The 24,252-nt window shown below is 43.5% G+C and overlaps 2 protein-coding genes and 1 long non-coding RNA gene across 14 annotated transcripts in view; 1 reads left to right on the forward strand and 2 right to left on the reverse strand.

Annotated features, from left to right (window-relative positions):
- The window catches only part of LOC103734308 (zinc finger protein 426-like), a 28,984-nt gene extending 17,986 nt beyond the window's left edge, over positions 1-10,998 (reverse strand). For 2 of the 4 annotated variants that reach the window (XM_008833191.3, XM_029563555.1), the window contains exon 1: positions 9,976-10,998. Coding sequence is in view for 1 of the 4 variants with exons in the window: in XM_029563553.1 (XP_029419413.1) it covers positions 813-843 (31 nt within the window). In the remaining 3 variants the exon portion in view is untranslated. Of the gene's footprint in view, positions 1-812; positions 1,134-7,159; positions 7,290-9,975 lie in introns of those variants that run through there. The other 2 variants (XM_017798172.2, XM_029563553.1) reach the window with 2 other exon arrangements.
- On the forward strand, positions 10,750-13,060 carry LOC115070397. Its single transcript, XR_003849562.1, has 2 exons — positions 10,750-10,831; positions 10,978-13,060. It is a non-coding gene; the product is annotated as an uncharacterized LOC115070397 (long non-coding RNA).
- Positions 11,904-24,252, reverse strand: part of LOC103734307 (putative zinc finger protein 812) — a 42,480-nt gene continuing 30,131 nt past the window's right edge. For 2 of the 9 annotated variants that reach the window (XM_008833190.3, XM_008833189.3), the window contains exons 4-9: positions 23,645-23,796; positions 22,640-22,728; positions 21,687-21,813; positions 19,524-19,604; positions 17,750-17,835; positions 11,904-16,859 (exon numbers count right to left, since the gene is read on the reverse strand). In XM_008833190.3, coding sequence (XP_008831412.1) covers positions 15,444-16,859; positions 17,750-17,835; positions 19,524-19,604; positions 21,687-21,813; positions 22,640-22,728; positions 23,645-23,669 — 1,824 coding nt within the window. In that variant the 5' untranslated portion in view covers positions 23,670-23,796 and the 3' untranslated portion in view covers positions 11,904-15,443. Of the gene's footprint in view, positions 16,860-17,749; positions 17,836-19,523; positions 19,605-21,686; positions 21,814-21,897; positions 22,094-22,639; positions 22,729-23,644; positions 23,797-24,252 lie in introns of all 9 variants that reach the window. The other 7 variants (XM_017798171.2, XM_029563550.1, XM_029563549.1 and 4 more) reach the window with 6 other exon arrangements.

Genomic DNA, 24,252 nt, shown 5'->3' on the forward strand with positions numbered 1-24,252 from the left:
ATGTCTACTCAACACAGGGCACCAACAAAAGACCAAAGCAAAGAGTCTGAGGCCAGCTGGGGCAACAGGGAGGCCCTGTCAAGGGGGCGGGGGCAGGGGGCAGGGGAGGAGAAACAGAGCTGCTCCTTGGGAATTTTCACTAGCACGGTTCAGAAAGAAATCCCCAAGGGCTAGGTGCAGAATGCTGTAACCTGACACCAAAGGGCTGCAGCTAGGTGCCCTGTATCTGGAGCCTGCAACCAGGACCAAGCTTTGATCAACCAGGACTGCCCTCCTTTGCATGGTCCTAATAGCAGAACAGGTTGCACAACTGGAAATCACCAGCACAGCAGAGCTCAAGCTACCCTCCCAGAATTGCAGACCAGCCAAACTGGTGCGATTTACATGTCAGAAAACTGCACCCCCAAGAAACTCATCATAACCCTAAAAGCAATTCTTCCAAATGGAGACCCCTGAAGTTGGCAATCCTCTACCATAGGCAGTGCTCTGGCTACTACCTAGCCAGGTACCCTTTTTATGGTGTGCTCAGTTTTTGTGGCTTTTTTTGGTGTGTCACGGGGTGCTTTTGTTTTTTTAAGAGAGGCTCTCCCTGTAACCCCAGCTGGCCTGAAACTCACTATATAGACTAGGCCTGCCAATGGCTCCTGAGTGCTGGAGCCAAAGGTGTGCACCATCATGCCTGACTCAGTAAACTGTTCTAACCCTGGTCTGAGCAGTGACTGCCTGCAATTTCTTCCTTACTCTCTTAGTGACAAGGCACTCAATCACTCAATCCACTATAGTGAACTAGTGAATATACTGGAATTACTTACAGAGGTGTGAGTGGCTCCATAACAGCTCCATTACTGAAAAGATTCACCCCATTCTGGGTATCTCCTAAAAGCTAATCATGCAGTCTCCTTTCCAGTCAACCTTCCACTTCCTGTGTACTCTAGCATCTCCAGAGATCAAGTGCAGTTGAGGGGCACTGAAGGGAATGGGGGGGGGTGAGTAATTGGAGGGAATGGGAGGGCCCTAGAAGGGATAGGGAGGTCTCATCCCAGTGATTTCTGCTTCACAACCCAGATCTGTTACTAGAATTCTTAGGTTCAGAGCCTGGGCCCTGGCAGTACTAATAAACCAGGCTTGGAAACCTGGCCAATTAAGACAATGGTGAGGGGGCTGGAGAGATAGCTCAGGGATGAAGAGAACTGGCTGTCTGCTCTTGCAGAGGACCCAGATTCAATTTCTAGCACCCACACCCTCTTCTGCCCTCCATCAGCAGCAGGCATGCACATGGTGTGTATATATATATGCAAACACTCATATACATAAAATTAAAATATATATAAAATTTAAAACTACAAATAAACAATGATGAAAAGCATAAAAAGATTTATTCAAGGGGCTGGAAAGATGGCTCAGTGATTAAGACCAATGGCTGCTCTTCCAGAGGACACAGTTTGATTTCCAGCACCCACATGGCAACTAACAACCATCAGTGACTCCAGTTCCAGGGGATCTGATCCCTCTCTGGCCTCCATGGGCTTTAAACTTTTAAATTTGTATTTATTTTTATGTGTATGAGCATTTTGCTTGCATGTATGTAAGCATACCACATAGCTAAGCAGGCCTGGTCAGGTCCCTATCCCTGAATAGGACAGTTATTTCAAACCTATGCCTCCCAAGGCTCAGGATTACTGGGGAAAAAAGGAGGCAGAAAGATTGTAATAGCCAGAGGGGGTAGATGACTACAAGGAACAGTCTTCCAGACAGCTGGTCATTTACTCATATAAATTCAAAGCAATGGTGACAGCATGCACAAGTCCTGTGAAAGCTCAAATCAGACAAAATCCCAGCACAGATATAGGGAAGTGGGTAAGAAATCCCAACTCAACCTACAGAACTTTAAGCAACTGATGCTGCTGGGAAGAGAAAGACAGTGTCTTGAAGGGCTGGGACTCTTGGTGGGATCAGTGGATGGACCCACACTGAAGAACATTTGGGGACACAAATCAGACTCTAAAGGCTGTAATATATATTAATCTTTACATATATATATATGTATAGATATATAATTGAGTGGGGAGTAGTGGGGTGAGGTGTGGAGAGGGAAGGGGATCCAAGTACCATCAAACTATACTGCATGAAAATTGCAAAACTTCAGTAAGAAAAAAATTTATGTATTTCTTTTGCCTGCATGCATGTTAGTGCACCACATGAATACAATGTCCAAAGAGGCCAGAAGAGGACCATGAGATCCCCTAGAACTGGAGTTACAGATAGTTGTTAGTTGCCATGTGAGTGCTGGGAACCAGACCCAGGTCCTCTGCAAGAGCAGCCAGTGCTCCTAACTGCTGAGCCATCTCCAGCTCCAATAAAAATAAATCTTAAAAAAAAAGAATTTCTTCATTCCTGCCCAGGTTTAAGTATGATACAATATAAATCTGAAAAAGCCAGGCATGGTGGCACATGTCTTTAATTCCAGCACTCAAGAGGCAGAGGCAGATGGATCATTGTGAGTTCAAGGCCAGCCTGGTCTATACAGGCCAGCTGGGGCTACAGGGAGACCCTGTCTCAAAAAGACCAAAAAAAAAAAAAACCAAAAACAAACAAAAAAATTAACCTGAACTTTCAGTATGTGTTTTGCGTTATTCTAAGAATGGCAGGGTGGGAAGGACACTTGTTTGGTCACTTGCCCACCAGCCACACCTTGACTGTACACATCAGCATCCCATGGCCTTCATATGTGAAATTCTTAGTGTTCTTGGTCTTTTTTAATTATGGGTGTACCCGGGTGTGGGTGTGTGGGTGTGAATATGGGCTCCAACCATTTTGTGGAGGTTGGAAAACAATGTTCAGAAGTGAGTTCTCCTCACGAAGACAGGAAAGTAGAAATCATGGGGGGAGGCACTCTAGAGAGAAGGGGAGTAGAACACGGGTGCTATCAAGGGGTAATTGGGAAATATGGGGGCCTTTGAATGGGGAGGGGAAAGGAATGGTTACACATTGGGAGAAGGAAAAAAGAGAGAACTACCACCAAGGACATTTGGAAAAAGCATGGGGAAATATTTTATAACATGCTTAATAATTCCTATGTAATATATGCATGTATTTCAAATGGTGTGGTGCCACACAAGGTGATAATGCTCCCCACAAAGGACTATAGACTATCTACAAAAACACCCAGGGCAAAGCATGAGAAACCTCTCTTCAAGTTGTTGGTCAGGCTGGACATAGTGGCACACACCTTTAATTCCAGCACTCAGGAGGCAGAGGCAGGTGGGTACTGTGAGATCAAGGCCAGCCTGGTCTCCATAATGAATTCCAGGCCAGCTAGGGCTACAGGGAGACCCTGTCCAAACAAACAAACAAAAAACCCAAACAACCAAAAAAATCCCAAGTTGTTGGTCAGTATACTAAAAGAGGCTCCCCAAACTACAGGCAATTGCCACAGCCCCCCTCTTTTTGAGACAGACTCTCTCTAGTCCCAGCAGATCTGGAGCTTGCTATGTAAATCAAGCTGGCCTTGATCTTACAGAGATCTGCCTGCCTCTGCTTCCTGAGTGCTGGAATTAAAGGTGTGTGCCATTATGCCCAGCTTTTGTCACAGCTCTTGATTGCCTTCCAGAACTTGAAGGTGAGATCCTACTGCTAAAGACATTACACTCAGGCTCAGGACTTGGAGAAATCAAGGGAGAACTGACTTGAAAGCATCCACCCTCAAGACTAGCTCTCATAGGGTCAGAAGGTGACATGTAAGCTACCAAGTGAGAAAAACAATCAATGATCCTACCAAGCTGTAAAGCCTATAAACCACAGCAATGACCACAAAAGAGCCCTAATGATGTAACAGTGGCACTCTAACCTTGGAGGTAACCAACAATTGTCTAGTGGACTTAAAGCCCACTCAACAGGAGATAATTCATGCCTGGTGCTGCAACCATAACCATAACCTGTGGCTGGGGAGGTCAGAGACCCTAGAGAAGAACCTAGTCCTGCCACTTTCCTAAACCAATACAATGTCTAACTTTATTCTAAAAAACATATCCTTAAACCCACAAATAATTGTAGCTCTCACCCCTCAACAAAGAAGCTTCATTTTGCAATAGATGGAGATGATTACCCAGACCAAGGACTGTTCAAAAGACAGAGAATGGGTGACTGTGCAACCCATCTACACCTAAGCTCAGGGAATATCACAGAAGATGGGGCAGAAAGAGTGTAAGAGCCAGAGGACCAGGACACATGCTACTAGACAGTGTCTTCCAGACATGCCTAGGAAGCTGAACCCATGAAATCTCGACAATATAATTACCTAAAAAAGACCTGTGGGGCTGGAGAGATGGCTCGGTGGTTAAGAATACTGGTTGTTCTTGCAGAAGACCTGGGTTCGAATCCCAGCACCCACATGGCAGCTAACAACTGTCTGTAACTCCAGTTCCAGGGGATCTGACAGCCTCTTTTGTCCTCCTCGGGCACTGCACGACATGGGTGCACTTACCTACATGCAGGCAATACACATATACACATAAAATTTTAAAAATAAATAAATAAAATATTAAAAAAGAAACAAGACCTGCATAATGACACCAGCAGTCAACATGCCGGTGTGGATGGAGAAATTTAACAAGATTCACCTCTAGATGAAAGAGCAGTCAATGGGTGCTGAGAGGGAAGAATCTGTTTTTCTCCAGGAATGAGCTCCCAATAGGGAGGTTATTCAGGCCCAAGCAGTTTGCATAGCACCTTCTGATACTATGAGAGCTAGTCTTGAGGGTAGCTTCCAGGTCAGTTCCACCTCAGTTCCTCCAAGTCCTGTGTCCAAAGTGTGGTGTCTTCAGCAATAGGGTCTTACCTTCAAGTTCAGGGAGGCAATCAAGAGTTGTATAGTAACTAAAAGAATAATAATTAGAGGTCAGAAAATTGAGAGAAGGGCGAGTAACTTGGTAATGTGGAGTGTGAGGGGTGGAAATGATGTAAATTCAGTATACATGTGTGAAATTTTCAAAAAAAAATTAAAGTTAAAAATAAGGAGTGGATTCGCCTTCCACTGTGGGCTTGGATTAAACTTGGGCTGTCAGGCTTGGTGGCAAGTACTTTCAACTGCTGAGTCATCTTTCTGGCCCTTTTTATTTTTTTTAAATATTTTATTAATATTTTTATTTTATGTGTATGAGTGTATTGCCTGCATGTATGTGAATGCACCCGGGTCAAGCAATGCCATGGAGATCAGAAGAGAGCTTTGGATTCCCCTGGAATTGGAGTTAAGGATGGTTTGTAGCCGCCATGTGGGTCCTCTGCAAGAGCAGTCAGTGCCCTTAACCACTGAGCCATGTCTCCAGCCCCCTGGCCCTTTCTAGATCTTTTAATATTAATCTGCGTGCATGTGTGCAGGTCCATGTGCCATGGCATGCAGGTGGAGGTAAGAAGACAATTTTCATTAGCTGGTTCTCTCCCTTCAGACTGGGTTCCAGGGATCAACTCATGTCATCAGGCTTGTATGATTTTACCCACTGAGCCATCTCATTGGCCCTTTAAATGTTTTAAATTATTATTATATGTATGTGGTGTGGTGGGGAGGGGGGAATTGTGTTCCATGGCGTGCCCGTGGAGGTCATAGGACAACCTGTAGGAATCAATTCTTTCCTTTCACCATGTGCGTCCCAAGGATTGAACTCAGGTTGTCATGTTTGGCAGCAAGCACCTTTACCCACCAAGCCATCTCAGTGGCCGCCTTTTTCTTTTTGGCTCTCCTGCCTTAGCATCCCAAATGCTGGGTTTATAGATAGACCCCATCATTCTTCATAACTCAACATTTTCTTAAGATTTTAAACATGGAACTGGGCATGGTGGCACACGCCTTTAATCCCAGAACTAGGGAGGCAGAGGCAGGCAGATCTCTGCTCTCAATAGTAAGTTCCAGGCCAGCTGGGGCCACAGGGAGACCCTGTTTCAAAAAGACAACAAAAAAAAACAAAAAACAAAAAACATTTTGTGTGTGTGTGTGTGTGTGCCACATGTGTGTGGATGCTATGGAGATTCATCAGATTCCTTGGAGTTGGAGTTACAGGCAGTTGTGAGTTGTCTGATGTAGGTGTTAGGAAATAAACTCAAGTCCTCTGGAAGCAGCAAGTACTCTTAATTGCTGAGTTAGCTCTCCAGCCCATGATGATTAATCTTGACTGTCAACTTGATGGAATTTGGAATCACCTAGGTGACACACTTCTGTGTATGTCTGTGGGGGTGTTTGCAGAGCAGTTTAACTGGGGAGAGAAAATCTACCTTGATGGATGACAGCATCCCAAGGGCTAGAATCCTGAGCTGAATAAAAGAAGGCAAGTGGAGCACCAGCATTCATTTCTCTCAGCTTCCTGACTGAACAGAGACCAGCTGCTTCCCACTTCTGCTGCCACAGCTACAATGGTTGCTGCCATGCTTTCCCACCATACTGAACTGTACCTTCAAACTATGGGCCAAAACAAGACCTTTCTTCCTTGAGCTGCTTTTATGAGGTTTTTTTTCCCCTAAAGGTCTTATTTTCAATTACAGTGTGTAAGGGAGGAGGTGTACATGTGTGCAGGTGTCGGAGTGGTCAGATCCCCTGGAGCTGGAGTTATAGGTGGTTAGTTGCCCAATGTAGATGCTGGGAGCTGAACTTGGGTCCTCTGCAAAAACAGCACATACTCTTAACCACTCAACACCTCTCAAGCCCCTTGTGAGGCATTTTGTCACAGTAATAAGAAAAATACTTTTAATCCCAGCACTTGGGAGGCAGAGGCAGGCGGATCTCTAAGTTCAAGGCCAGCCTGGTCCACATAGTGAGTTCCAGGACAGCTGAGGCTACAGGGAGACCCTGTCTCAAAAAGACCAAAAAAAAGAACCTAATACACCAACTACAAGGACAATGGTTAGAACTTCATTTCCAGCTGATTTTTTTTTTTGAGACAGAGTATCTCCCAGGCTGGCCCTGAACTTGCAATCCTACAGCCTCAGCCTACCAAGTACTAGAATTACAGGCATGTACCACCATACCCAGGTATAACCATGAGATTCCAAACTAGATTAAATTCATGTGGAATATGAGAACTGGGGTATCGTTTCCAAATATATATATTATATATGTAGTACACACACACACACACACACACACAGAAGTGGAGAAGGTGGAGTGACATACCACATCACTATTTGCCTTCCCTGGGGACAACGTGCTGTCTCTGGACTCTAGTCCTGACTGGGCTGGAACGCTCTATGTAGCCCAGGCTGGCTCAGATCTCAGAGATCCTCTTCTGCCTCTCTCCTAAGTGCTGAAATTAAAGACATGCAGGGTCACACCTGGCCTGCAGTTTAGTTTTTAGTTTTGTTTATAGTTTAGTGTTTTGTTTTGTTTTGTTTGTTTTGACAGGGTCTCCCTATAGCCCCAATTGGCCTGGAACTTGCTATGTAAACCAGGCTGGCCTCTATGTCAGAGATCACCTGCCTCTGCCTCCAGAATGCTGGGACTAAAGGCATGGGCCATCACACCTGGATTAGCCTGTAAATCTTAACTGGTTTGTTTATTTATTTGTTTATTTTTGGTTTTGAGACAGGGTCTCCTTGTAGCCTCGGCTGGCCTTGAACTCATAGAGATCTGCCTGCCTCTGCCTCTGACTCCCACGTGCTGGGATTAAAGGTGTGTGCCACCATGCCAGCCTCAACCCAGAATAACTTTTACACAAAGTTTAATAAGGTTCATTTAGAAATTGTCCTATGGGTACAAGACCTAAGGAAAGAAAAAAATAATAACTTACACCAAAATAAAATGTACATCTGTCCTTTGATGTAGAATACATGCCTTAAAAGCTTGCCCTGAAAAACGCATCTCCACAGTTTAAAAAAAAAAAAAAAAAAAAAAAAAAGGCACAAGGCTGGAGAGCTGGCTCAGTGGTTAAAGAACACTGGCCACTCTTGCAGAGGACCCAGGTTCAGTTTCCAACACCCACATGATGGCTAACAACCATCTGTAACTCCAGTTCCAGGGGATCCAACACCCCATTCTGGCTTCCATGGGCACTGCACACATATAGTGCACACAGGTGCTGGGAACCTGGATCCTCTTCAACAGCGGTCAGTGCTCTTAACCACTGAGCCATCTCTCCAGACCTCTAACACACAGGCTGGCTTCTAAGTAGCAAAGGATGGCCTTGAACTCCTGATCTTCCTACTTCCACATGCTGAATATTGGGATACAGGCATGGGCTACCACACTCAGTTTAGGAACTGAAGCCAGGACTTGAAGCTAGGCAAATGCTCTACCAACTTTCCAGTTAACTTTCTTGATTCAAATATCTTTTGCTTTGAGTCAGACAATCTCCTAATGGAGAGGATGTACATTACCAAGGACTTCAGAGTTGAGCATTGTACCTACTATTATTTTTCTTAAGACGGGATCTCACCATGTAGCCCAGGCTGGCCTGAAACTCACTATGCAAGAAAGCTTGCATAGAAATCCAGTTCTCCTGCCTACATCTATTGAGTTGCAGGGATTGCTGGCATGTGACACCATGTCCTGCTTTATTTTCAGCTTACTTCTTAGCAAATAAATCACCATATAATATACTTATCTATTTTGGGGGAAGAGCAAACATACAAGTGAATCTACCACACCAGATACTGGACGGTCAAATAGGCTAGGACATTTCAGTTTGCTTTTTAAAAAACAAAAAGAGAGAAATGTTGGGGGAAAGTACACCAATTCAACAATCTTGTTAATAGTTTAATTCTGGGGCTGGAGAGATGGCTCAGCGTTTAAGAGTACTAACTGCTCTTGCAAAGGACTCAGGTTTGATTCCCAGTACCCACATGATGGCTAACAACCTTCTGTAACTCTAGTTCCAGGGGAATACAATGCCCTCTTCTGACCTTCACCAGCATTGCATGACACGGGTACACTCATATACATGCAGGCAATACACTCAAATGCATAAAATAAAAGTAAATAAAAATTTTTTAAAAGTTTAATTCGGGGATGAAGAGATGGCTCAGCAGTTAAGAGCACTGACTGCGCTTGCAGAGGACCCAGGTTCGATTCCCAGCACCCACATGGCAGCTTCGAACCATCCTTAATTCCAGTTCCAGGGGAATCCAAAGCCCTCTTCTGACCACCACAGCATTGAACGACACAGGTGCACTCACCTACATGCAGGCAATACACTCATACACATTAAAAAAAATTTTTTTTAAACCTTTAAAAAAATAGTTTAATTCTATGATTTTAATAAAGCTTCCCACCTTTCTTCCCAGAGGTCCATGTTTTTAAGTAATGCTGTAATGCACAGACCTAAGAGTGGAAATATGCCTAGCCATGCAGGAGGCCCTGGATTTGATCACTAGCATAAGGGGAAAGAAAAAATAACACAGGCCTAGGAATTTCAGATGAAAAAAATTGCTCATTAATCTTATTTTCCTATTTATCTTTGTGGGTTTTGTTTTACTTTGAGACAAGATTTTCACTGTGTAGCTCTGGCTAGCTTGGAACTCATAAAGATCAGAAGGCTCCTGCCTCCCTAACGCTGGAATTAAAGGCAAGTGTCACCATGCCCTGTTTGTTTTTATGTAGTAGAGTCTTGAGGTTTACCAACATCTTAGGGGCAGGAGAACTGGAAAGTAATTAAGAGCACTGGCTGCTATTGCAGAGGTCCTGGGTTCAGTTCCCAGCACTGCACCTAAGTCCAGATGCAGGAGATCCTAACCCCTCTTCTGGCCTCCGCGGGCATTGCATGACATGGGTGCACTTACATACATTCAGACAAAACACTCACACATCTAAACATAAAATTTTAAATGGACAGTTCAGATACTTAAAATATCTTTATATCTTAAACTAATGGTCACAATGAACACAATATAAAACACAACCCAACAATATGTCAAATTCTCAGTCGTGACATTCTAGTTTTTGTTGTTGTTTTAAGGAATAGAGCCTTTTCCAACCATCTTTCACTAAGTGCTCACCAGAGGCGCTGCAATCGCCAGGTTAATGACGCTGGTCACTCCATCAGCCCAAACTCGTTTCCTTCGGTGTGGCGGAAAAAGATCTTTTCCCTACGAATTTTGCTTTGGCGGCTTTTGCAGAGGGAGCGTTGTGGATCAGACAGAACAGCTCCAGGCCACGCCCTCCAGCGCTTTCCCACTCCGGTGATTGACAGTCCAAAGTGGCCAGCCTGTCAAACATGGCCACAGCCGGAAGTACCTCGTTCGGAGGAGCGGAGGCCCGGGCCACACTCGTTCTTCATCCTCCCTCTCAACCTGCAAGCAGTCCCTATAATGCGGAACTCACGAAGGCCGGAGTTCCCCCACTGAACCCAGAGTCTTTCAACGTACCTAAGGGCCGGAAGAGACAACCGCAATCCACTGACGTCACTTCCGCCCGCTAACGCGTTCACTGCGGGGACCAGAAAAGGGGGAATTCGAAAGCTCAGGTCTTAGCGGCATTGAACTATTTTGGTCAGGAATTCTTTCTTCCCCCGCGAGGGCGGAGAGGCGGGTGGTGGGATCAGAGCGGGGGCGGCAGGTCGACGCAAGCCGCGAAGACACGACCTGGGCTGTGGATGGGGCTATGGGTGGGAGCGGAAGTGGTCAGTGGGGACGCTGTTGGCGGGGGTGTGGGACGACCCGTTGACCGCCATTTGAAACGCTGTGCTTGCTGTGGGTACTCACCCCACGGTAGGCTCATCACAAACTTTACTTCCTCCCTCCGCCTGCTCTGGCCAGCTACATGATTCAACAGGAACAGATGGCAGTCTGGCCTTAGTCGCTTTCTGGACCTCTAGGCGTTGGAATTGCTTTCGGTTGATTACCAACATTCCAGGTGCTTCAAAGGGGCTCCACAGCTAGCTTCTGAATGCTTTTGGGAATCACTGCCTAGCAGCTATTTTCTTAGCCCCTAGCTATGCTGCGTGCCTAGGGTTCCTTAACAAAGGAAGCCGACCTCAAACTTGGTTTTTCTCATCCCAGGTCACTGGGAAATGCTCAGTCATCCAGACAGAATTCTATGCTGCTGGAGAGAGGGACTCCCAAATACATCAATGAAGAACCAGTTATCAGTTTGTGTTATTCGCTGGCCTTATTTAATAATCCCACAGTTTAGTAGCTGTAAACTGTAATGTTACTAGAAGCCTCTTGAGGAACTTTAAAGAATGAGTTCTGCTGACTTCTATTGGTCAGTCAAGACCAGTTCACACAAAAGAGGAAAGCAAACATACTCCACCTTCTAATGTAACTTCAAGGAATTTATGGCTGTAATCTTTCCCTGGATGTGCTGGGCCTTTTGTCAAGAGGCCCATTTAGCTTTCTCCAGCTAGAGTTAGTTGTTCGGTGGCTTGTGTGAAGGTGCACTTATTTCTGGGTCTCTTCAAGTGTGATGCTCAGACAGTGAATGATTGGAATCCACATATGCAAGGTATCTAGTCTACTTAGTTAGAAAGACACAGCTGTAACAAAGATTTAATTTTAGAACTGATTTTAATGTCTTAGGATAGCAACTAAAATATAAGTAATGGAGTACATAAGCTTCAAGCATCGGGTAAAATTTCAATGAAAAACATCAATACCAAGATAAGAGCACATGCAACAAATACAGAAAAAACAAGATCTAGAAATTAATCCAAATTTGCTATCAATTGCATTATACATAATGGACTAAATGTTCAGGGTAAAAGAATTGTTAGTTGGGATTTTTCAAGTATTCAGAGTTTTTGAACTCCAACTAAAGTATATATAAAGACATCTAGAGCTGGGTTATACATTAGTGGTAGAGCACATGCTTAGCATGTGGAAAGTTCTACATTTGAATCCTAGCACCAAAAACAATTTTTACCAAGGATACAAAAAGACTACTAAAATAAGAAAAGCTAATATAACCATGTAACTATTTACCAGAGTCCATGGAATAAAAACTGTATCAGAAAATTTGAATAGTTCAAGACAGTTTTTCCCCAAATGATTTACCAGGTCCCAAATGCACCTTTGGGTACACTTGTTTTTTGTCTTTTTGGGACAAGTGTCTCACTAAGTAGCCCAGGCTCTGGGTAACATTGAATTTGTGATCCTCCCACCTCAGTCCTGGGCTTACCAATGTGTAGCACTACACTCTTTAGACAAATATTCTTTGCAAGAATACTGAATACTTTCAAGATTAACTCAAGGGAAAGAATACACAGATCATTGGAGAATGCAAGACAGACCCAGAGTAAACTTAATTTTACAATCAGGAAACATTAGGTATACAAGAAAAAAATTAATTTTTGCTTCACATGTGAAAATGAAAGCATGCCTAGAAAAATATACTCAAAATCTTAATATTGGAAATCTTAGGTGTCCTATAAACAAAAGAAATTGAGCAAACAGTTTAAAATTACAGAAAATGAATACCTAAAACAGTAACAATTACTCTAGATCAGGATAACTGAACAAGTGAACAGGTAAAGGATTTAGAAAAGGCGGAAATTCGCCTAGCTCAGTATATGACACTGTTATAATCTACAGCTATACCATTAAGCTCATTTAAAATTTTATTTCGGTGGTGCTGAGGACTGAACCCAGGATCTTGTGCAAGCTAAACACATACAACCTGTACCACCAATTCCATCGTCTATATAAAGACAATTTATATGCCAATGTTACTGAAGCATACCTAACCTATGAAAAGCTTTTATAGCGTGTTAGCAAACATAATCAACTTAAGTATTAAAAATGATCCACTGGGCTGGAGATGTAGCTCAGTGGCAGAGTGCTTGCTTGCCTAATGTGCTTAAGGCCCTGGGTTCACTACCCAAGCAACCATACAAAACAAAAATGATCCTTAATGTAAAAATTATGTATTGACCGTATCTAGGAATGCAAGATTAACAGAAAACTAATAAATAATCATCATCATTACTAAATGATCACCTTTATTTTAGAGTCATGTTACTCACTCATGTACTTATTAGGTACTATGGGTCAAATGAAATCCTAGGTACTTGAGTCGTACCAGTAAATAAACATGATCATCACAAAGGATGCAGAGAAAGCAGTCAATAATTATGAAGCATTGTAAGATCTTTATGCAAAAACCCAGTATTAAAAAACCTATCCAACAAGCAAGTCACTAAGACTGAGAGTATATATCATTAGCGTTCTAAAGGAAAGTATGCTCCTTTTATTCTTTCACTACTGTGTGGGACAGCATACTCATTTCTCTAAAGGAACACACAGAAAATGAATGCCACCATTATCTACAGATGTGACTGCCTGCCTGGGAAGCCAACAGAATGTGTATGGAAATGTCCTGAACTAACACCCCAAATTCATGCTAAATCTAAACCACTGCACGACTGTGAATCCTTTATGGTTGAGGTCAAAGACTGGAAACCTCATCCAAGAAGGCTGTGACTATATCAGAGGAGGAACATAGCATTTTCAGGCTTCCTCGTGTAAAGGAAATTTCGTGCCAAGAAGAGAGGCCTCACCAAAAGTCAAACATGCTAGTATTTTTTTTTTTTTGCATGTGTATACAAGTATGTTCATTTGCGCATGTGGCATATGTGGAGGTTGACATCAGATGTCTTCCTCAATTGCTCTCTATTTTATTTACTGTAGCAGGTTCTCTTATTGAGCCCAGAGCTCAAGGAGTCAAGTAATGTAGCTAGCCAGACTGCCCCAGAATCCTGTCTCTGCTTTCTGAACACTGAGATTACAGGTGGGCCTTCATACCCACCTGGCACTTACATGGGTTCTGGTCATGTTTGCGTGGCAAGTGCTTTTATCTATTCACCATCTTCCCAGTCCCCATGCTGTCATTAATGTTAGACCTTTAGCCTCAACAAATGTGAGAAAATTTCTATATATTTTGTTTTTCCAGTGCTGGAGTTCAAAACTAGCACTGCATGTTAAGCAAGGACTATTAGCACTGAGCTAAACCCCCAACCTTAAAATCTTATCCATAAAGTGGAGACCTAATGAGGACACAGCATAAAAGTATAACATCATGTGTATGTGAAAAGCTACAATGAAATTGTTACTTTATATACTAACATAAGAAAGAATTTAAGTGACTTTTAGGCAATTTGGTCTATGGCATTTTTGTTTTTAATATCTGTGTTGTGTATACCTGTGTGTATGTATGTGTGTGGGTGTACATGCCATGGTGCTCATAAGGAAGCAAAGGACAACTTGAAGGAGTCCTCCTTTCTTTCCACCATGTGGGTCCTGGGGATCAAATGCAAGTTATAAGGCCTGGCAACAAGTGCCTTTACCCACTGAGCCACGAAGCTGGGCTACCTATGGTGTTCTGCTGTGCTGGTCTAAGCCAAATACAGCAGATTGTTGTACTAGGTGCTGCAGTAAAAAACAAAAAAACAAAAAACCCTAGACATGTGCAAGCAGCTTTGAAACTGAGTAGAGGCTTTATGAGGAACCAAGAAAAACCAACCACTGAGAGGCAGTAGCAACAAACATGGCAGAGCTGTAGTCCAGCATTTTGTGTGGAAGTTAGAATCTGAGTGATAAAATCAGAAATATAGGCCACATTTGTAAATCACGTTTTAAAAAGGAGCAACATGGTTCCTCCTAACTGCTTTTAGTAAGATACAAAAGGGAAGAGAGCTGAAGCAAAGAAGGAATTGTTAAGCAAAAGGGATCCAGAACTTGAAAAACTCTCAGCCTATCTATACTTGAATAACTGAGCAATTCGAACTAAAGAAAATAACTAAGGCCTGGGGGGTGTGGTTCAGTGGCAGAGTACTTGTGTAGCATGCATGAGACCCTCAGTTCAACCCTCAAATCAGCAACCTTAACAGAAGAGAGAAATAGATACTGGATTATGTGAAGAGATGTCACTTCAAAATGGATTCAAAAGGTGGTTCAGAAGGGACTTCTTGAATTTTATAAAGGGTCACAGGAATAAATGTCTGTAAATAGACTATTCAGAATGGTAATAACCATATCTTGGTATGCTCAACAGGATCAATGGGGGCAGAGTAGTTGGCAGTTGGCTGGAGGAATGTCTTTCAACAATCCACCTGTTCCCTAGATCATCTTGGTTTCTGGTGAATTTTCACACTAACAGCCACTAACCAACAGGATCAAATGCTTCATTATCTCACAGCATTTAAAAATGCTACGATCCTAGGAGTTATGCACAAGACTGAGGCCAATCTATAGCACTGACCTCATGATCCACAGGTGCTCAGTTATCCATAAACAGGTTCCAGGAATTGCAGCTCAGTGACTGAGTGCTTGTTGGGCATGTGTGAGGCCCTAGGTTCAACCCCCAGCACTGCCCAAAAGAAGAAACGTTCAAGGGGGCATCTGTATCATATTTCATACAATTAGGATGGCATCTAATGCCAGTCTGAGAGATTACAACCCACACAGGCAGTTAAGACTAATCTGATTATCTTTGGTGTCACTGGCAACATTTAAAGGTGGCAACAGATGGGCTAAATAGCAACACCCATACCCTCACATTCATAGGGCTTCTCCTCAGTGTGAACTCTCATATGCTTTCTTAAGCGTGAGTAAACGGAGAATGCTTTCCCGCATTGCTTACATATATACGGTTTCTCTCCAGTATGGGTTCGCATGTGAATGTTAAGGGATGTGGAATATACAAATGCTTTTCCACATATATTACACACAAAGGGTTTTTCACCACTGTGAATTTTTAGGTGTTTAGTGCGGTGGGAGGAAGTAATGAAGGTTTTCCCACAATGAATACATTCAAAAGGCTTCTCTCCTGTGTGAGTTCTCACATGATGAATCAGGCCAGAGGTCCTGGTAAAGGCCTTCCCACATTCCTTACATTCAAAGGGTTTCTCTCCACTATGAATTCGTACATGTGTAGCAAGGCCTGAGTACTGAGTGAAAGCCTTCCCACATTCCTTACATTCATAAGGTTTGATTCCAGTGTGTGTTCTTATATGTTCAGTGAGCTGAGTAGATCTAGAAAAGGTTTTCCCACATTCCTTACATTCGTAAGGCTTTTCTCCAGTGTGAACTCTTATGTGTTCAGTAAGGCCTGACCACCGAAGGAAGGCTTTCCCACATTCCATACATTTATATGATTTTATTCCAGTGTGAATTCTAACGTGATCATTTAGGTATGACATATTTTTAAAGGCCTTTCCACACTCCTTACATACAAAAGGCTTTTCTTCATTATGAGTTTTTATATGTGCAGAAAGTCGAGAAAAATTAGCAAAGGCCTTCCCACATATCTTACATACTTTGGATTTTTCTTCAGTATGAACTGAAACATATTGAGTTAGGTGTGAGGAAACCGTGAAGGCTTTCCAACATTCCTTGCAGTCGCAGAATTTTTCTCCAGTGCACATTCCCATGGGATTATTAAGGCATGCAAAATATTGAAAGTCCTTTCCACATTCCTCAAATTTGTAGGGGTTTCTTGCATTGAGAATTGGAAGATGCATAGCAAGGCCTGTGGGATGAATAAATCCATTCCCATATTTATTCCATTCAAAGGGTTCTCCTCCATTGTGAGGTCTCATATCTGCCTGAAGGTATGGCTGATTAAAAAAGGCTGTCTCACAGTCTGTACATTCAAAGGGTTTCTCATTTGTGCTAGTGCTTGTGCTAGGGTACATGATGTTTGGAGTCAGACCAAAGATTTTTCCACACTGATTAAGCTCAGAAAGGTTCTGTCCTGTAGAGGTTTCCTTGAGCAAACTGAGAATGTCTTTTCCATACCAGTTACTCTCAGAAGTATCTCCTTGACTTTGCATGCTCACCTCTGTGTTAAGGCAGGACTGTTCACCCAACACTTCTACACATGGCTTAGAGTCACCCTGGTCCTGTTCATTGTGGCTTCTTGCCTCTTGAAGAGATGAATCATCCATCTGAAAACAAAAATATTTTGATGCTCATTATGACTTTTATAGTTTCTACTTCATGCAATCATGACTTCTTAGAATTAAAGTTTTTAATTGTAATATGTGTATGATGCCTGCATGTATGTAAGTGCACCATGTGCGTACAATGCCCCTCAGAGGCCAGAGAGGGCGTCAGATCCCCTAGAACTGGAGTTATGGACAGTTGTTAGCTGCCATGCGGGCACTGGGATTTGAACCCAGGTCTTCTGGAAGAGCAACCAGTGCTCTTAATCATTGAGCCATCTCTCCAGCCCCCAATTTCCTGACGAGTTTATTTCTTTCAAACTGAATGATGGATCTTTTTGCCACAATCTTGTCCACTGGCTATATTATATTTAAGTATAAATATATCTAATTTTAAAAAATATTCTATTATTTTTATTTTATGTGTGGCATGTGTGTATTGCCTACATGTAGGTAAGTGCACCCATGTCGTGCAATGCCCACGGAGGACAAGAGAGGCTATCGAATCCCCTGAAACTGGAGTTACGGACAGTTGTTAGCTGCCATGTGGGTGCTGGGATTCGAACCTGGGTCCCCTTCTGCAAAAACAGTCAGTGTTCTTAACCACTGAGCCATCTCTCCAGCCCCCTCTAATTTTTTAATGTGTAAATTTTCATAAAATTATTTTAAAACTCCATGTCTAGTTGCATATGTGGGAATGTATACTGTGGGAACCCTAAAACAAAAGCTTTATGACATGTCTGGGGCATCTCCCAATTCATGAGATGCTGAACAGCTCTCCAGAAGCATTGCTCCCTCTTGAGTGGCTATGTCTCTCCAATATGTCTCCTTTGTAGTAATGTCTACAAAGGAATCCCCAATCTTTTCTGAGTATGAAATAAGAAAATTCTTACCATTTCTCTTCCACTGGAACTCTGCATCCTAAAATAATCCTGAAATTCTGATTCGTCACTTCTAGGATGTAGTTCCAATTCTGAAACTAAAAAGAAAGAAAAATGTAAGATCAGAGGGAAAAATGGTATATGAGTTAAAAGTGACAAGGGTCATTTGTCCTTGTTTTCAAATTAAACACATTAAGAAAATAAAAGTGAGACAGATGTGATAGTACACAGCTGCAATCTTAGCACATGGGAGGCTGATGCCAGTGGATCAAGTTCAAGACCAGCCTGAGCCATATAACAAGACTCTGAATAAAAGAAAAAACAAAAATAAGGAAAAAGCGTAGCAGAGATAGCTAGTCAGTAAAGCTGAGTTTGAACCCTAGAACCCACGTAAAAAAGCTGAATATGGAGGCTGCTCTTGTAGAGGATCTGTGCTTACAACTGCCTGTAACTCCACCTTAAGGGATCAATGCCCTCTTCTGGCCTCCTGGTGCACTGCACATACCCGCACACAAAAACACACACATATACATGAATAAAATAAATCTTTAAAAACGAAACCAAAAGCCCAAACTGGGTGTGGTGACATCTGCCTGTGATTCCAGCACTGTGGACACAGGCAGATCCCTGAGGTTCACTGCCCAGCCAGACTATCCTAATCAGTAAATCCCTGGTCCAAATGAGAGACCTGGTCTCAAAAAATAAGGTAGGGCCTTCAAGATGCTTCAGTGGGTAAAGGTACTTACTGCTAAGCCTAACCTGAGTACAAGACCTAGGACCAGGGTTGGAAAGATGACTCAGTGCTTAAAAGCACTGTGCTGCCCACAGTAGGCAGGTCTTCCTACTTTAATGAACAATCAAGTCAATCTTCCACAGGCCAAAAGGATTTGACAATCCCTCATTGATGGTCTCTTCCCAGGTGATTCTATGTTGCAGCAAGTTGACAATTAAAAGCTAACCACCAGGGGCTGGAGAGATAGCTCAGTGGTTAAGAGCACTAACTCTCTTGCAGAGACCCCAGTTTGGCTCCCAGCACCCACATGGCAGCTAACAACTGTCCAAAACTCCAGTTCCTGGGGATCAGACATCTTCTTCTGGTCTTCACACACCCACATCCCCCTGTCACACATGTACATCTACACATGAAACAACTATACAGAGTTGAGGCTTCTGTTAAAAATTTGGTGATAGGGTTGAGGGTATAGCTCAGTGGTGGGGTGGTCACCTCACATGCCCAGGCCCTGGGTTCTATGGCCAGCACTACAAAAACGACAACTACAAAAAGCCAGGTCTGGTGACAGGCACCTTTATTCCCAGAATTCAGCAGGTAAAGGCAGAGGTAGTAGATCTCTGCTAGATCAAAGGCCAGCCTGGTTTACATAGCAAGAACCAGGCCAGCTGGGGCTACAGGGAGATCCTGCCTCAAAACAATAAGTAAATAAATAAAACCAGAGCAAAAACAAAGAAGCAAAACAAAAGGCAGTAGTAAGGAGGCAAGGCCAACGTTTTACATAGTACACTGGAAGCTGTCCTATGAAGAGCAAAGATCATAAACAACAGGAAAGTCAGAAAGGTCTGGTAAAACAGCTAACATCGAAGCATAAACGTATGGGATGGGACAGATAGTTTTGTAAAATCATAGGTACATCTGAATAGATAGAAACAATAGATTATGTAAATGGAAGATATCCTAAATCTGAGAAAAATGGCTTTAACTTTTGAGGCTAGTATACTGTTAAGAAAATTCCATTATAGTTGTATAACCATACTGAACTTGAATACACACCTTGAGGAACTGCACTTTCCACTATCTCCAGCTCCTCTTGTTTTAAGCAGGGGATCAGGCCAGGTACGAAGAACTGACAACCTGTAAAGGCAAAAAGACACATGAATGGAAGAGGCTCCAACAAGACAAACTTTTCTGTAGCTAAGGAAATTACAATTCAAATGAAAGCAAAGTTAACACTTTCAAAATGGGTAAAAATAGGGGCTCAGTGGTTAAGACCACTTACTGATTTTGCAGAGAACCCAGATTCAGTTTTAAGTACCCACATCAGGCAGCTCACAACCACCTGTAACTCTAGTTCAAGGACCAGATGCCTTGTGGCCTCCATGAATTCCTGCACACATGTGGTGCATATAAACTCACACAGGCATGTATATATACACATAAAAGTACGGGGGGAGGGGTGCGCCTAATAGGAGACTGCCAGTTTAACATGCATAAGGCTCTGAGTACAATTCCCAGCACCAGAAAATAAAAAATCCCCACTTCCATGCTCCAAAAAAGACAGGTTCGCTCTACCCCATGAAAGCCCAATGCAAGCTACTGTACAAATCGACACTAAGACTGTTCAAGAGGGGGCTATACGTCAATGGGAAAGTACTTTCCTAGCATGTGCACAATCCTGGGATTGGATCCCCATCAACACACAAACACACAAACACACACACACACACACAAACACACACACACACACACATGACAAAAATGAGTCTAGTTTGCTAGGCATGGTGACACACACATGTAATCCCAGCATTTGACGGGGGCTGAGGGAGTGAAAACAGAAGACTGCAAGTTTGAGGCCAGTCTGTTTTATACAGTGAGTCCCTGTTTCAAAAAAAGGTGAGAGTGCAGGGCATGGTGGTACAGGCTTTAATTCTGGCACTCAGGAGGCAGAGGCAGATGGATCTCTGTGAGATGGAGGCCAGCCTGGTCTATTCATTGAGCTCCAGGACAGCTGGGGTTACATGGAAACCCCGTCCCAAAAAGGAAAAAAAAAAACCAAAAACCACCAAACCAAACCAGCAAACAAAAAGGTGAGTGGGAAAGGAAAGGAAGGAGGGGAGAAGAGAAAGGAAAAGACAGAGAGGGAAGGGAGAGGAGAGGGTAAAAGGAAAAGCGGAGGGGGACACTAGAGGGAAATCTCTGCAGTAGGTCAATTTGTATTGTGGCAAGAATTTTTATTATTTTTTTTTAATTTTATTTTATGTGTATGAGTGTATTGCCTGCATCTATGTAAGTGCACTTGTGTCATGCAATGTTTGCTGAGGTCAGAAGAGGGTGTTGGAGTCCTGTGGAAGTGGAGTTACAGACAGTTGCTAGCTGCCATGTGGATGTTGGGAAGCAAACCCAGGTCCTCTGGAAGAGCAACCAGTGTTCTTACCCGCTAAGCCAGCTATCTAGCCCCTTACGGCAAGAATTTTATGTTAGGGCTCGGGAAGATGACTCAGTGATTCAGAGCACTTGCTGCACAACCATGAAGACCTGAGTTCCCATCCTACAGCCCACACAACATGCTGGTTAAGGTCTTGCACCTGCCTGTAACTACAGTGAGGGGGGAGTAGAGTTAGGAGGATGGTTGGGACCTTCTGGCTGCCAGCCTAGCTGAAAAACGTGAGCTCCGGTTTCAGGGAAAGACCCTACTCAAAGGAGCAGGATGGAGAATGACTGAGGGAGATGCCGACACCCCCTCTGCCTCTGTGTAAACCTAACACAAGAATCAGAAGACATTACTCACTATGTAGACCAGGCTGGCCTCAAACTCAGGGATCCACCTGCCTCTGCCTCCAACTGCTAGGATTTAAGGGTGTGTGCCATCACACTACACAGAAAAGCAGTTTCTTTAAATAAGGAAATAAAAAAATTAAGGACATGTGTGGTAGCACACACCTTTAACCCCAGCACTCAGGAGGCAGAGGCAGGCGGATCTCTGTTAGTTCAAGGTCAGCCTGGTCTACACAGTGAGTTCCAGGACAGCTGGGGCTACAGGGAGACCCTGTCTCAAAAGACCAAAAATAAATAAATAAATAATAAATAATCTTGTATATGTCATTTCCCATTACCTCACTATATGAAAAATCAACAAGACCAATTCTCCAACACAGTAGGAAGCTGGTACTACATATCTGCTCCACACAAGGTTACTAGGAATGGTGGCAGCCTTACCTACTGAGGTCAAGTTCTCGTAGTTCTCCAGCATCACCTCTCTGTACAGGTCTCTCTGAGTCAGGTCCAGTAAAGTCCACTCGTCTGGGGTGAACTCCACAGCCACATCGTCAAAGGTCACTGAATCCTAAACCATTACACACATGCCAGTTGGAGCCAATTAACCGTCTCACTAAAGCTTGATGGAGAATTAGGAAAGGGGACCTAATACCTATCCAGGGTTTTCAGAGCGGGCGATCCATCCTCAGGGTGCAATGGTCCTAGGAACTCTTCTCTACACTCCCTCTCCGCTGACCTCCTATGGCACATGCCTTTACCAGCACTTCCTAATCATGATTTCTAGCAGCACAGCCAGGCTAGGCACTCTTCTAGTCCTATCGTCTCATCGTGGCACGCTCCTGAGCACACTGTGGACATCGGATAAACGTTAAGGAATAGATCCTCTGAGTAAAGGATGCTTCCATCTGCCTTATATCTGTCAGAGCACTCAACAAAACAACAAACATGCACTCATCACATGAGGCTCAAGATTAGTTAATGGGGGCAGGTATGGAGGGGTGCGTGTCTGTAATCCCAGCACTCAGGAGGCCGAGACCAGGCTGGACTACACAGTTCAAGGATAGGCTACAGAGCCAGATCTTGTCTTTAAAAAAAAAATTAATTAGTACGGGTAAGGATATAACACCGAGCACTGGCCTAGAATGGGTACAAGAACCTGATTCATCCCCAGCCCCACAAAAACATTAATTAGCAATTACAGAAAAGCTAGGATGGTTTTTAAGGTAACAAGTCACCAATATAAGGCTGGAGAAATTCAGACAGGGACTCTGAGCCTGAATGACAGCGTATGTCCTTTAAGACACTCTGGAGGCCAAGTTTGTCTAGAACGAAATGTGTCTGGATCACAGGGGTGGGGGGCTCCAATGAGACTCTTTCTTTTTCTTTCTTTTTACCTGATAGCAACTTGCCTGGTCGTCAGCCACTGTCCCTTCTACCTCTGTGTTTTCTTCATAAAAGTAGACAGGCTCTCTAGAAAGAAGGCCTGACAGGAAAGAAAGATGGCATAGACGGTGTCATCCCCACATCTACACCATGATGTCATTCTACTCTAGTCTGAGAGTCCCGTCATCCACACTCAGCACATACCAATCCACATCCACACTGCCACCATGGCATGCCACAGCAGTTCTGTTCCCCTGGAGCCGGGGCCAGGCTGTGGGCTACGCAACCCATTGAGAAAGGGTCGGACTCTCACTTTACAGATAAAGAAACTTAAGCCATGAAAAATGTGACTCTGGGACCAGTAAGATGGAGCAGCAGGTTAAAGCACTTGCTGTGTAAACTCATACCCCAAGTTTGATCCCAGGGTCCCAAGGAAGGAGAGAACTGACTCCCTCAAAAACTGTCCCAAGAATGACACTAAATAGGTCGACTAAGCTCCAGTGGATGGACTCACACCAAGGGACACTTGGGGACACAAATGTGGCTTCATAAGCCTTAAAATATATGACAGAATGCATGAAATCTGGTGGGGGGGCTATGAGGGAGGTGATGATAGGGGAGGGGGTCTAAATATGATCAAAATGTATTGTATGAAACTCACACACACAAAAAAATTGTCTTAACCTCCACACATACACTTGCACACACACATCCACTCTCACATATACGTGCACACAATAATAGTGATAGTAGTAGTAGTAGTAGTAGTAGTAGTAAATGAAATTTTAAAAAAAAGTGACTCCAAATGAGCGAGCCCCTGGTGACAGAATCATGAATTAGACAACACCTCTTCTGCCAGCATACACACAGGGGGCCTGAACCACCGAGCAGCACTCTGCGCCCCACTTCAGCTCTTCCTAAACCAACACACAGCATGACTGCTGAGGCCCTACCCAATGATGGCTGCACAGGAGAGCCCTGAGACAGTCTGAAAAAGAGCTTCAACAAGCACTTACCATGGGACAAATCAATGGCTGCCATCCCGTGATGCTGATGGTGAAATGTGCCTGAACTCCCTTCCCTGATGCCAAGATCACTTCGGGACAGCTTATGAATCTAAGTGGACAGAGGCAATCTCCATTCCTCTGATACAGGCTTATATGGAATCCTGTTCACATCAATCATTAATCAACAACATCGAACATCAGTCAGCAAACATCACACAGTACTGCTCGCTCTCTGCAGATTATCTACCTGAAACCCACCAGCCAACAGCTACACGCTAACCACAGTGCTGCGAGCATCTGTTGGCATTTACTAGTTGTATCAGAAATCGCTTAAGGGCCTTTACTTATATAAGCTCACATATTAACGTAAGCATCCTACAAGTAGATACCAGTTCCCACACTGAGGCAGACTTGCATTCAGACCGCACTAGCAATCAGTCTAGTGGTACCCAGTTTGAACTTGGATAAAGCTGTTTGTCCTGCCAGCTTGACTTTCCATGACTATGACTGTTCGTTCCCTAAGGTGACAAAAAGGCAGTCTGGAGCCACCACAGCACTACTCAGGAATCTCATGTGTGAACAACCGATTCATTCATTTATATATTTATATATATATA

The sequence above is a fragment of the Nannospalax galili genome, unplaced genomic scaffold (assembly GCF_000622305.1).
Source record: "Nannospalax galili isolate Female #2095 unplaced genomic scaffold, S.galili_v1.0 scaffold1736, whole genome shotgun sequence".
Lineage (NCBI taxonomy): Eukaryota > Metazoa > Chordata > Mammalia > Rodentia > Spalacidae > Nannospalax > Nannospalax galili.